Source organism: Podarcis vaucheri (assembly GCF_965113315.1).
Source record: "Podarcis vaucheri genome assembly, chromosome: 8".
Lineage (NCBI taxonomy): Eukaryota > Metazoa > Chordata > Lepidosauria > Squamata > Lacertidae > Podarcis > Podarcis vaucheri.
In genome coordinates, this window is record NC_138766.1 from 61,709,588 (window position 1) to 61,723,581 (window position 13,994).

The 13,994-nt window shown below is 43.1% G+C and overlaps 1 protein-coding gene across 1 annotated transcript; it reads right to left on the reverse strand.

The window, feature by feature from the left end:
• Nucleotides 1–452: 452 nt before the first annotated feature.
• On the reverse strand, nt 453–10,554 carry SBSPON (somatomedin B and thrombospondin type 1 domain containing). The gene is made up of 5 exons (XM_082234018.1): nt 10,291–10,554; nt 5,205–5,399; nt 3,755–3,845; nt 2,491–2,670; nt 453–738 (listed from the first exon to the last, which is right to left on the reverse strand). Exons 1-5 carry the CDS (start codon nt 10,499–10,501, stop codon nt 621–623), a joined length of 795 nt encoding a protein of 264 aa, XP_082090144.1. The 5' UTR covers nt 10,502–10,554; the 3' UTR covers nt 453–620.
• Nucleotides 10,555–13,994: the final 3,440 nt, after the last annotated feature.

The window sequence follows — 13,994 nt, forward strand, 5'->3', positions numbered from 1 at the left end:
AAACAGAAAACCCCAGATGGTCAGAAGAATTCACATGATGAGGGGCCACACGTTAGTAGTTGTCTCATGTTAGGAGCTACTTATCTATAAAGATTAGCTGTACTGTGAAGCTGCATCAAACAGCTTCCCTATTCAGGCGTTCATGTAAAGCAGGCAGTCTCTAACCATTTCTTTTGTGTGTGCACCTTCTAAGGAACCTGTAATATTTGGCTGATGTTGAATATGCCTGGAATTCCAGTATCTATCCCAGGAACATCCTTCTGAATGGTGATTATTGTCTTTTGTACTGGATAAAACAAACTGGGAATCATTAGCCTGCTATTAAAATGGATAGGGGCAAGTGATTCTGGATTGCCTCATTTTCAGTGAGGCTTCCACAATGATCATCAATACTGGATTATGCCAAGTAAAATCTCACTCAAATCCCATCTGCAGACCCAAGATGCCCATCATAACTTACAATAATTAGTTTAGTTTTTATTCAGTGCAGCAAAAGACTGTGATTTCAAAATGTTGACTTGTCACTTGTTAAAAAGCAATGTCTAATAGGGCTACAGAAGTCCAACAGTAGAAGAGTTTCCTCAGTTCAGTAAAATATTAAAGGTTATGTGTTCAAACTGCTACGTAAAAATAAAACTATGTACAAGAGGGCATGAACATTCTTCCAGCTGCTGAACTTTTTTCCATGTTCCATGGCAGGATGGATTGCCAACCGCTTGCCAGTGAAGAACTTTATTCCTAAAAAGAGAACATATGTATAAACATCATCCCACGGGGATTGGATATAAATACATGGCATTTTAACTTCCTGTTTAAACTTACTGAGCAACCTGTAAATAGCTACTTCACTGTTCAATAATTCTAATTCGTAGCATCTGCAAAATGAATTTTATTACTTTTTTGTATGACAGCTAACAGCATATGCTCTCGGGTTGGTTCACAAAAAAATAAACAAGCTATAAATCAACACATCAAACTTTAATACTTCTTTTTATGGCAGATATGCAATAAAACACAAAACATAAAATTGAAAAGCCCAGATTAGAAACATTTTTTTAATCTTCACCTTCTGTCAATATAGTTTCGCCACAGATAAGATACTTTCCCTAGCAACCAGCCACCTCACTTTATTTCGCCAAAGAAGTTGTAACAGGGTCTCCAGTGATCTTGGGGATCAGGTAAGTATACACGTAAGAAAGTATTTTAAGTAACCTGGCCCTTTGAGTCCATAACAATGCAACATTTTCACAGTGTCTATATAAAAGCAACTTGCATTTACTGTGTCATCATATTGCAGTAACCTTCTTTCTTAAGTACACTGATTTTATAGCAGGGGTTCTGCAGATGTTGAACTCCCAACACCCATCAGCCCAAGCTAGCATGGTCAATGGTTATGTATTATGGGAGTCACAGTCAAGCAACACCTGGAGAGCTACAGGTAAGCCATCTGTGTTTAATAGCAACTTTGACTTTATTGTATCAGTTTACTTGTTGAACTGATAGGAGCTATTCATAATAACTGTCCATCAATGAAGAAAGTTATGCATTGATTCTGCTATGGTAGGTGTAAGCTGAGTTCTGTGTGAATTAGCCTATATTTTCTGTAACATGGCTGCCAAGATCTTTTGATGCAGTCATGGAGGCAGAAGTTAAAAGCAGCAAGGTGGTAGCACTCACTACAGTAGGACCAAGAAAATAATTGATTTAAGGACTCTGCTTACTGAGCCTGCAGGGTCTAGGCCCCCACCTGTACTGCAACTCATTGGAGTACAATTTGCATCACTGTTTTTTGTATGGAAAAAGAAATGTGCCTTTAGCTACTTTGCATGATTAATTTAACCCCACTTTTGTCAGAAAGGGATGTGAAGTAAAAGAGAAGATTTTTAAGACAGCTGAACGACCACTTGGAGAAAAGGGGGGGGGTGTCATCTATTAGTTTTGACATTTAAGAGGGGACGAAGGAAAGGGGGCAATTGGAAAAAAGACATTATTAAAGAGGACATCCTCTTCAGGCTCTGGGGAGGGTCTCCTTGTGAGCCAACTATCGAATGAAGTCTCAAAACTATTATGTTGTCTGCTGGAACTCAAACTTGGTATTTTTAAACAGTAATTTAAATCAGGAAATGGTGTTTGAAGCCTGGATATCAAGTAATTGCTGCTTTAGCCTAAATTGAGACACCTTTACATTAAAAGATCTCACTTTTGAATGAGGGTGGGGGTAAAAACGACCCAGTTCAACTTCAAGTCAGAAAGTTCCTATTCTGCATTCACATGAACAAAATAGAGAAATGTTCTTGGCCTTGCACTTGTATACCTTAATACTGTACAGAGGAGTGCCCATACAGTAGTGATTTGAAGCAGTACAAGTTACTATAAAATGTTCTCTGTGTCAGCAATCTACTCTCTTTAAAAACTGTTCAATATAACGTATAAGTCAAAAGCTTTGTGGTGCTGATGGTAGGACTTCAGAAATGAGATTCAATTGCTTACCCATCTGCATCACCACCATCTCCAAAACAGCGATGGCTGCTAGTGTGCATTGCTGGAGGCTGGCAAGTTACACACACCGTAAATCCTTCTCTGATGTACTGCATCCATCGAGCATATGGGCGATTCTCCATAGAGCAACGAGGAGACAATGTTTCTGTTTTAAATTCCACACAATAGCTCCTTAAGAGAAGAAACTTTGGTTAATGTGTTGCATTATACATTTAATAGACTATAGCATAACTATTACCTGCAACTGCAGTAAAAAGTAAGCCAAAATATGTTGTCCACTGTGTCTGTATGAACTGATGATAGCTGAACAAAACATTACTGTCTATCAGCTACAGCCATGTTATGTTCACAGCCAGCAAACTGACCTGGGCAGACAATATTTTTTTACTTTATTTTAATACAGTGATTCCACTAGGTTAGCTATGCGGATGTTGGGTGTTTTAAATTAAAGGCTCTTGAGAATGATCCCGTATTTTGAGACAATGCAGATAGAATTGGGAAAGTATCTGAGTAATGAACTTAATATTGCTACCACTAGGAATGGGTTACAGAACAGATTAAAAAAATCCTTAAATAAGGCAGGTTAGTTGAAATAAAGCCCCATTTATAGGTGAAGTTGTAGCAGGGAGTGAATTATCCATGAAATACATGTTGGGGGGAAAAAATCACAGAAGGATCTTCACAATCACTGTGGGCTCCCTAGCAGCTAGGCAACATGAGTGTTCTGCATTCCTCATAGACAAATTATAGGAACAGAATAATATTGAGCTGTGCTTACAATCAAATAGTCGCCTCACAGCAGACCCTACAATATGAAGTAGGCTGCGGCACAGGGGACTGAGAAGAAAGAGGCATTCCTGAAAACTTTGCAGAGAGGCCTTCTGCCAGTGGAGTTTTGAACATGGAAGGTGCCCCAATTAATTTTTGCAGTGCCCCCTTCAGAACCCTTACAGTATAGCTTATCTTATTCCTCAAGGTACCCTTGGCAGAGGGTGATTGGCAGAGCATTTTTAGGAGCTTGTGTAGAGAAGAGATGGGGATGTCAGCTTCCACCAATCCCTTTCAGATTAACTCTGGAACAAGCCTGGTTGAATTACTCTACATGAATGTTCAATATTTTCTTTCCTGTGAACTGAATAACCTAGGTGCATATTACAAGATTGGCCTATAGCTCAAGCCTGCGTTTCTCTATACTCAGAGTAAGTACTGTGGAGTTCAACGGGGCTTGCAAGTATGGAATTGCAGCCTTAATTACCTAGAATTCTCTGTTTCTGAAGACCACCTTGGATTTGCAGCTCTCTTTTTTCTCTCTTTGCTGTATTCAGAAGTAGTTATAAAAGCAGGAACTAGGAAGAGAAAGGTTTATCAATACAAAACAAGCTTCTTCAAGAAGGATGAAAGACACTGACATTACTGTTTAGCTGAAGTGATGCAGAAAACACAGAGTTCTCTATCATAAGATAGTCATCAAATAAACTGGCAGACAAGGCCATTCTAGTAGGATCGGCTATTTTCATGAGGGACTACTGTGTTATTGGTTATAGGCCTATAAATTGTGAAGGCTCAATACGTCCAAAGTCCTGCAAATATCCCTGTCATTTTGAAATATGGTTCTCAACAAGAGGTTGAATGGGCAAACATTCGCAGTTGAGTAGATTATAGGTTTTCCCCACATTCCAATGAATATTTTCATGTAAATTACCTTTTTACCCTGCTGGCTGCTCTTTATTTGCTACTATGCAATCCCTTCTACCCCAAGTTAAATATGTTTGAAGTATGTTAACAGTTAAAGCCTTGTCTCAAAATAAACAAACTTGTCTGCTTTCCAGGAGAAATACAAGAAATTTAATAAAAGAAAAAAGCTACACAAGCACTTACATAAAAAAGACAATTCAGTTCACTGGGACTTGGAACATAAGAATTGCATTTCTGCAGAATTATCACTGGTGCTGCTGCTATGTAACAAACATCTCCAGGTGCAGTGAGGAAGCAGAATGCAAAGCTATTTACATACCACAAAATGTGGCAGGTACAGAACCAGACCATTCACATGTGTCCTGTAAAGTCCTGGGCCCACTGCAAAACCAACTGCTGGCACAACTTTGACCTAGTGGAGTTATGACACTTGCTCCCTATAAATCATAGTTTGCAAGATGGGAGTCAGCCTGCTGAACATGTTCCGTTCCTGTTCCAGGCTCTGAAGCAATTCCACCCTTTCCCCATCACTGACTGTAGTTGTGTATTATACATGCACTGACACAAACTATGGTTTACACAAACTTCAGAGACTCTAACTGTAGTGCCTTTGAAAACTCTGATTATAAGAACATGGTTTTGGCTTCAAGCACATATTACAGTAGTTGAAACCATGGCTAATGTTAGGAAGGAGGAAGAGGGGAAGATCTGGCAAGCAGGAGGAAATATGAGTGCTCTCAGTTTGCAAAAATTAAGCACAATATATTGAAGGAAGCCATTTCAGTGAAATGGAAAGACAGTAAGGCAGATTCTTTTATTTGCTTCATGCAATATGCTACTTATCAATTGATAGTTAACCCTATGGAAAAATATTTTGCATTTTTTTGAATAAATAGTACCCAGTGTTTTTACTGCAGCCAGTCATAATAAATGAATTATTAAAAAGCAAATGTTTATGGATGTGAGTAGCATAATGGAAGATTCGGAGCAAAATAGTATGTTACGTGTACCGTGCTCATCTCCACAATCCTGCCCCTCGTAGGTAGTATATTCCAGGCATCCTGCTCTCTCTTCTAATGGAGGACAGGGCTCCCCACCATTTTTGGGTTCCTGCTGTATGTTCCGTGTACGCATACGGAAGTTCGGCTTACACTGTGCTGCGCAGCCACTCCAGTGACTCCACTCCCCAACGATGCATGGAAGAGCTACAAATATATTTAAGATTATCATCAGTAATAATACCTGAGGAAGTTATGAAGCCATACATCAAATTATTAACATTTCCCCTGTAATACTTAGTGAGTGGACTTGGGATGGGGGGCGGGGCTTGTTATGCCCACACTCTATATCATAGGCTGCCTCTGGCAGGAAAACACAGGGAGGCTACATAGGTAATTCTGACTAAACACTATGAAGTCAACACTCGGTGCCATTTTCAAAACTTTTGTGCCTTGCATAACCCTAGGTCTTTGTAATAAAGTATAATTCGATAAATGCATTTCCTCACATTCACCCCTTCTATTCTTTCTCTCCCTTCAAGTATGATTCAGCCAAATGCACTTTAAAGTCCCACTGATCCCTACGGAAAACTCTCCTTATGACCAATCAACAGCACTAAAAATAAGATCACTTTCATGAATTGTTCACATTTGTTACTTGCAGTGGTACCTCGCAAGACGAATGCCTTGCAAGACAAAAAACTCGCTAGACGAAAGGGTTTTTTGTTTTTTGAGCTGCTTCGCAAGACGATTTTCCCTATGGGCTTGCTTCGCAAGACGAAAACGTCTTGCAAGTTTGTTTCCTTTTTCTTAACACCGTTAATACAGTTGTGACTTGACTTCGAGGAGCAACTCATAGAACGCGGTGTGGTAGCCTTTTTTTGAGGTTTTTAAAGACTGGTGATTTTTGAAGCTTTTCCAAAACTTTCCCGACACCGTGCTTCGCAAGACGGAAAAAATCGCAAGGCGACAAAACTCGCGGAACGAATTAATTTCGTCTTGCGAGGCACCACTGTATTACCTCTTCATCTTTTCTATTGTCAAAATTCAATACAGCAGCTAGGGGAGTAGTATTGTTTTTGGAAGCCACCACCCAGGAATCCCCCACACAATGGAAGAATGCACGAGGGGCATGCACTGTATAACCCTGTCCTTGATGGGAGCACCAGCCATGTTGCCTGCCAGCCACACATTCAGCAGCCGAGTGAAGGGAGCCTTTCGGTGCTATTTATTTTCAATCCCCTCACATGAACTTTCCCTCCTGAATGTAATCCGATGAAAATTTTAACACTTTTCCTTTTTTCACCTTCCAAAGAGAGAAGCATGCTTCGTGAACTAGATTCCCAGTCTAGCTTGGGTCTTGGCACTCTTATTTCACTTATTTGCTACCCTGGCCTCTGTTGGGAGGAAGGGCAGGATATGTATTTAAATATATGCTGCTAAGGGATTAGTTCAGGCTTCCTCAACCTCAGCACTCCAGATGTTTTGAGACTACAATTCCCATCATCCCTGAACACTAGTCCTGCTAGCTAGGGATCATGGGAGTTGTAGGCCAAAAACATCTGGAGGGCCAAGGTTGAGGAAGCCTGGATTAGTTCAATTTAGCAGCTACAAAATTACAGTACCTCATAGGAATATGGTACCAATGTGTGAAAAATGTATTACACACTTTGCTATGTTTGAAATCCGGGATAAACAGAAATGGAAGTTGCTTTCCAAGCCATCTTTTATTTTCTTTGAACCCAGCTTGCATGTCCCTCAAGGCCCCACCTCCTACTTGGAAGGCTACCCCTTCTTCTCTCATTCCAAAAATAACACCACCCCCCCAATAACTAACAAAACTAACAATCCTCAGGAAATCTTTTATTTTAAAACACTTTAATAATGACTGAAGTCACATTTTCCTATCTAAATTTCAGTTTAGAAGGTCAAATGCCGGAGTATAGCATACCAGTAGCCTTTCGGACCACCCAAATAGATCTTTTCATTCCTTTGGCCTCCCAGCTTGATGGGAGTGGAAGTCACTAAAAAACAGCTTTGTACTGGCAATCTTTACCCTCCCAAGAATCAAGATGGAAGAACTAAAAGTCATGCTCAAGTGAGATTTCACTATTTTTGCTCATTTCAAAGACAATAATTATTTTTTGTTTATTTAATAAAATTTATATAACACTTGATTGTAAGAGAAAAAAATGCCACTGGCCATTGCATTCCTTTTTTGCATGGATGTGCCAGAGGATTAGAATGAAAATCAGAATCACGGAGAATGTACTGCAGAGTCCACAGTGTTCCTCAGGAGTCCGTTCCACTGTCAAACAGCTCTTACTGTCACAAAGTTTTCCTGATGTTAAGTTGGAATCTCCTAACTTGAAGCCATTGGTTCCTGTCTCCAGAGTAGGAGAAAACAAGCTTGCTCCATCTTCCAGGTTACAGCCTTTTAGATATCTTCTCTCAATCTCTTTTCTAGGCTAAATATACTCAGCTCCTTCAACCGTTCCTCATAAAGCAGGGGTGTCCAAACTTTTTTCAAAGAGGGCCAGATTTCAAAGTTGTTGAGATTTTTTTGAGATTTAAGTTGTTGTCCTTTGGGGGGGGGTTTAACCAAAGCGCTTTTTAAAAATTTTACCCTTTACCCCAATAAATAAACTACCACAGGGGCAGGATTAAATCTATACGGCCGGATTTTCAACATGCCTGTCATGAAGCTTGGTTTTCAGGCCCTTGGTCATCTTGGCTGCCCTCCTCTGCACACGTGGAAGGGCGAGGTAGGGCAGTGGCCTGAGGTAGGGACTGCACAGGCTGACCAGCAGAGCCAATCCAGAGTTTCTGACTGTACACTCCCCCAACCTTGCTTCCATGCTGCTCCACCTATGTCAGTGGCTTTGTGGCACACACCCCACACACCCGCCCTTGACTTTCATGCAGTTCAAGCAATGACTAGGCAGGAGGAGGGGAAAAAAGAGAAGTGCTCAGTAGGTCAGATAGTAGATTGGACCACCACTTGCCAACTACTGCTATGATGATGAAACAAACACAAGATACCCTAAAATTTTCAATGGCAGGTAATTATAATGCATGGCATATGGGGGCATTTGCAGAAGAGGGGTGATGGACTGGACAGGATATTTAAAACTTCCTCTGTCTGCTGTTCCTCCTTCACAACTGCTTCCTGGCCAGGGCTTTCTCCACCATCAAAGCTTGTTTCCATCCTGAGAACTGGGTGGCAGGAAAGCATTTAAAAGGGGCTGGAGGAGCACTATGCAAGGTAGAATTGATGAAAGCTAAGCATCCTCTCCCACTAATTTCCCTCTGCAACTACCACTACCCCATTGTAATAATAATAATAATAATAATAATAATAATAATAATAATAATAATAATTTATTATTTATACTCCGCCCATCTGGCTGAGTTTCCCCAGCCACTCTGGGTGGCTTCCAATCGAGTATTAAAACAATTGTTAGCATCATGAGGCAAAACAGAGATTCTGAAACGCCAGTTTGCCTTATAATCTATAGTACCACGATCAGCCTGAGGTACAAGTCTGAGCAAATGGACTTAAAGAGGCCAGGTGATCATCCAATTCAACTCCCCACTCTGAGGCCGGATCCTTTCCACTGCAACCTCTCTCCCTGCTTCACAGATTAATCCATATAATCCATTCCACAATGCACCAAACAGAGCAGAAACAAACCTAGCACACCAGTCCAAGATGCCTGCAGAGCAGACAGCTCCAAAAGCTATCAAGCAAATAAGCAACACTTGCACACTGCAAGAGGGAAGTCGTGAATATTGTCTGAAATAAAAAAAAGTTATTTTTAATTGTCTTTTGGGTTGCAGGCCTTTAGGGTTCACATTTGACAGACGTCTCCCTGCACCTGCTCCTGTCAGCTGTGTAAAAAGAATTAAAAAGAGGAATAATTCCTTATGCAACCTTTTTTAAAACAAAAACAAAAAACACAATTTCCAAGGGGAGGGTTTTCTCACTAGGAGGGCTTGGTCCTTTGGCATTCAGGTCCTGACTCCAGCTGCTATACTGAAAGGTTTGTATATGTCTGGCAGGATTCTTACCTTCATTGATAAATCTATACCAGCATTGTTTGAATTACAGGGTGACTTGCTCCCTCCCTCAGCCCTTACCTTTTATGTATAGTGCTGGTGCTCCTAGTTAATGGTTTAGAAAGATTTCAAAAAACAATTTTAAACCATGATTCATAGCTATGACTATTTGATTTCATTAAGGCCTCCTACCTTGTCGTCTGTGACTGGAGTTCACTGTCAGGGGTCCTTTACATTTACCTTTTTTACCTTTACCCCAACAAAGCATTGTATATCAAATCAAACACTTCTACTTTACTCCATGGCAATGACACATTTTTGTATAACTCTATTCCAACATTGCTTATTGCACCACTCATGCTCTCAATACATTAGATTTGCAAAGGAATTTAATATCTCCATCTCAAGCAGGAATCTACTTCACAAACAAATACCCAGTGAAGTCTCCCTGAGTCACTTCCTTGCATTTTTTGGTTCCTCAATTGGATTTCCCATGTAAAATAAAAAACAAGGAAATTCGTGCTTTCCCCTCCTTGTTTAAAGCCTTTGCTTATGAAGCCTGCATTTCCTTGGGATCAAGAGCAAAAAGTGGCCAATGCCAGGGCTGGAAAGGGAAGTCAAGTCCTGGGTGGAGATCCGGCATCTGAGCAGGTGGCTGTTCAGCGTCTCATTATTGGGGGTTTAAGCTGAAACAATTATTAACATTATTTTTATATTTATTTATATCCCGCTTTCCCCCCACTCTGCGACACAAGACGACTCACGCAAATTAAAACAACACAGATAAAATACTAACAGCTAAAACCATATATAAAAGATAATCGTTTTTATAGAATTTCTCCAGCCAACGGCAAGGCTTAGCCCTGGTTTGTAAGAGGGTCCGAGTAAAGCCAGCGGCGGCTCTCTGAGCATGTGCAGAGTGGACTCCACCCCCATCTCCGCCGGCAAAAGCCGCTCACGGTTAACCCTTCGGACACCTGTTCTCAGGAGGCAAAAAAAGAAACCCACCCCCTCCAGTCTCTCCCTCCGCGGCAAGTACCTGGGCACGCCTGGGCGTAGTCATAGCAGCAGTCGCCCGTCAGCTTGCACGCCTCGTCGCAGAAGCACGTCCCGTAGGCTCGGTCGACGCGCCAGCCGCTGCTGGCACAGCTCGGGTCCCGGCCCGCGCAGCAGCGCGCCTCTTCCGCGCAGCCCGCCTCGGCGCGGCGCCAAAGCGCCAAGAGGGCCAGGGCCAGGATGCCGGCGCCCATCTCGCAGGCGAAGAGCTTCCCCCGACTGAGGCGAGGGAAGGCAGCTCCACCCGGCGGGGCGCGCGGAGAGAGGGGGGCCGGGCGCGCTGCTGCCTTGCCACGCCTCGGCCCCTCCCAGCCCCTCGCCAGGCGCCCGCGGAGCTAAGGTAAAAAGGGTCGCCGCCGCCGCCACGCGCTCCCAGGAAAAGGCGGCAAGGGCGCGAGGGGGGTTTCGCGCGCCTCCCTACCCGGTCCTGCCGCTGCCGCTGCGTACTTGGGCGGGGAGGGGGGCAAGGGGTGCTCCGGCCCGCTCATCCTCTCCGGGCAGGGTCACGGGAATGCGCGGGGTTGGCAGCGGACCAGCTGCCCTCGCTCCGCCTCTCTCCGGCCACAGCCTGCGCCGCTAGACGGGGCGGAGGGAGCGGGGCGCTTCTCGCTGTAGCACCTGTTCTCTGGTGTTGACTTTTATTGTACGGGTTCTTGTATAATTGTTGTAGGCCGTTGTAGGGTTTTGTTTTTTTTATCAGTAACGGTATAGAAGTACAGTATGTTAATAAATCAGCTTTAAACTCACGAACTGAGGGCCAGTGTGGTGCAGTGGTTGGACTGAGACCTGGGAGGTGAGGGTTCACAACTTTAATATAATTACAATTATAATTATTGCCTATAATTAGGCAACACAGGGATGAAGCTCCCTGGGCGGCCTTAGGCCTGCCACTGCCTCTCAGCCTAACCTACCGGTACCTCACAGGCTTGTTGTGAGGAATAAGAGCTCCTTGGAGAAAAAGGCGGGCTATAAATGCAATAATTATAATTGTAATTATATTAAACTTGTGAAATAATATTTGAGGAAGCTGTCCCTGAGCAGGTCCCTGAGAGTGCATGCCGATTCACTGAGCAAGCAATAGGTATGGGTAACAGAACTTCTCCAGGGCAGCATAAGCAAAAAGAAAGATATATCTGACAGTCTTAGACTGGTACCTTCTGTGTTTGAAAGAGCTGTTGATACGGGGGAAGTGACGCTTAATGAAAGCTTATCCTTTCTTCCCACATTTGCCAGAAGAAAACTGATACTCCTTTAAACAGCTTGGATGCTCAGTGTGTGGGATCCAGTAGTGAGGACATAGCAGAATGCATAGGCCACTTTAGGGCAGGAACCAGTGGGAGACGAGATCCAGGCCTCATCTCTCCCTCCTAAATTGTTGTCAGGCACAGTGTTCAAAACTCTCATTGTTCTAGGCACATTTTGCAACTGGGAATTTCATTAGCGTGAGCAACTTCTGAGCTCTGGCCACAGTACTGCGCCTAAGATTTCAGATTAAAACTGCCATTGTTGGAGTTGAGGGCTTGGAAGAAGAAATTCCTGCCTGCTGGACTTCCAAGAAATCACTGCAGTGTCAGCAAGTTGATAGGTTCTGCCTCTCAGCTGGCCTTAAAGAAAGGCAGTGTTTTGAGGGACCCTCATAAGACTATGTGGGACGCAGGTGGCACTGTGGTCTAAACCACAGAGCCTAGGGCTTGCCAGTTGGAAGGTCGGCGGTTCAAATCCCCACGACGGGGTAAGCTCCCGTTGCTCGGTCCCAGCTGCTGCCCACCCAGCAGTTCAAAAGCACATCAAAATACAAGTAGATAAATAGGTACTGCTCCAGCGGGAAGGTAGAAGCGGCTTCGTCATGCTGGCCACATCTGCAGACAAACGCTGGCTCCCTCGGCCTATAGAGTGAGATGAGCACACAACCCCAGAGTAGTCCTCGACTGGACCTAATGGTCAGGGGTACCTTTACCTTTACATAAGTAAGGGGGCAGGCAGGGGAAGCATGGCTTTCTTTTTCTTTTTCTTTTTTGCAGTCTTTCGATGAGGACTAGACAATGTGAAAAAATAACATAAGATTTTAGCTGCAGTTCATTCATTTTCAGCTTTGTATTCTACTTATAAAAAAAGTGTGCCTAGACATTCTGTTGTGGTGCCCATAACCTAGGTTTAAGGTGCCATTTAGCTCCTAGCTTTCATATCTCAGTTTCTAACACTGGTCAGGCACTGTTGCTGGCATAGAGTTATTAGATGTGCAGCCCTGGATTGGGTCAGGAACTATGCTCCCTGTACATGTTCAGCTGCTCATCCAGCAAGGGTAGGCGCATGTATTCCATGAAGCTCACTGGGTGAAGTTGGGCAAGTCACTGCCTTTCAGCCTACCCTACCTCACAGGGTTAGAATCATAGAATCATAGAGTTGGAAGAGACCACAAGGGCCATCGAGTCCAACCCCCTGCCAAGCAGGAAACACCATCAGAGCACTCCTGACATATGGTTGTCAAGCCTCTGCTTAAAGACCTCCAAAGAAGGAGACTCCACCACACTCCTTGTTGTTTTGGGGAGGATGGGAAGAACCATGTACAATCGCTTGAGCTCTTTGGAGAAAAGGTGGGATATAAATGCAATTCATAAACAAAAATATGCCTTCTCCCACATGTATAGAATATGCCTCTGGCTGTGTCTAGGCAACTTGGTGGTGGAATCCATTTAGATCTGTATAGTTCCTGTGTCCATCTGCTCATCACTGTTCCCTAGCCACTTTTTGGAAAACAGCTGTGGTTGGCCTCCACATCTGCAGCATTTCACATGTGACATGGTGATTTCAAAGATCACCAGGCTCTAGGAACACTGGTCATTTAAGTGGCAAATGTAAATGATATGAATTAAATAAATCCACTTAAGGATAATAGTCCACTGGGAGGTTACTTTTATTTAAACATCTTAGAGCTTGCGTTGCCTCTTCTTTCCACTTCCAGTCATTGGTGTTTGTTTGTTTTTAATGCCTCAAAGGCGGGAATATCCAGGACAGACCACTTCCCACACAGCCTGCCTTATGTAGATGTGAAGTGGGGATTTTTTCCTTCTGAGATGAGAAAACTTCTGTGGTTCATCTCATTTAGCTGAATGCAATAGCATGTCTTTAAGCCACTTTGATTTGGCATATCTTCAGATTTAAAATGCTTAACCTAGTCCATCCTGCACCATTTCCGTCTTCTACCTCCACCAAATTTCAAAATGACTTTTGTGGGTTTGCTATGAAGCTTGGTATACACAAAACATTTGCTGTACTGCTGCTTTGTGCATGGCGTGTCTGTGTTCTCCAGGATATCATGACCAAATTTGGTCAAGGACAAAACAATGCACTGCATGGCTGAGGTTTGGATATTGAGATTGCCCATGGTGCACCTGCGTCACTGAAATTCTGGAGCATTAGTTCCCCTTTTCTCTTCATTTAAGACACAAACTCCACAGTGGATCTCTGAAATGTTTTAAGAACTAAAATGCTGCTGTGGAGGGCTATAAATTTATTCACAGCAGCAGCAAGTGGGAGAGTGTTGTTTAACCCTTTCTCCTACCTAGAGTGTTCGTAGTAACCAAGTCAGGTTTTAAGGTGTTGTTATTAGTATATAAAGCCCATAACATTTTGGGGCCAGGTTATCCACATATGCACCCACTCATCCATTTTTATCTGCAGAATGTC

Bases quoted from the DNA above. Each gene is read 5' to 3' on its own strand.
- SBSPON (XM_082234018.1), bottom strand. From the start codon at position 10,501: ATGGGCGCCGGCATCCTGGCCCTGGCCCTCTTGGCGCTTTGGCGCCGC. The intron at 5,400-10,290 runs GTACTTGCCGCG...ATATATTTGTAG, and splicing joins CTACGCCCAGGCGTGCCCAG to CTCTTCCATGCATCGTTGGG. The intron at 3,846-5,204 runs GTACACGTAACA...TTCTCTTCCTAG, and splicing joins GGATTGTGGAGATGAGCACG to TTCCTGCTTTTATAACTACT.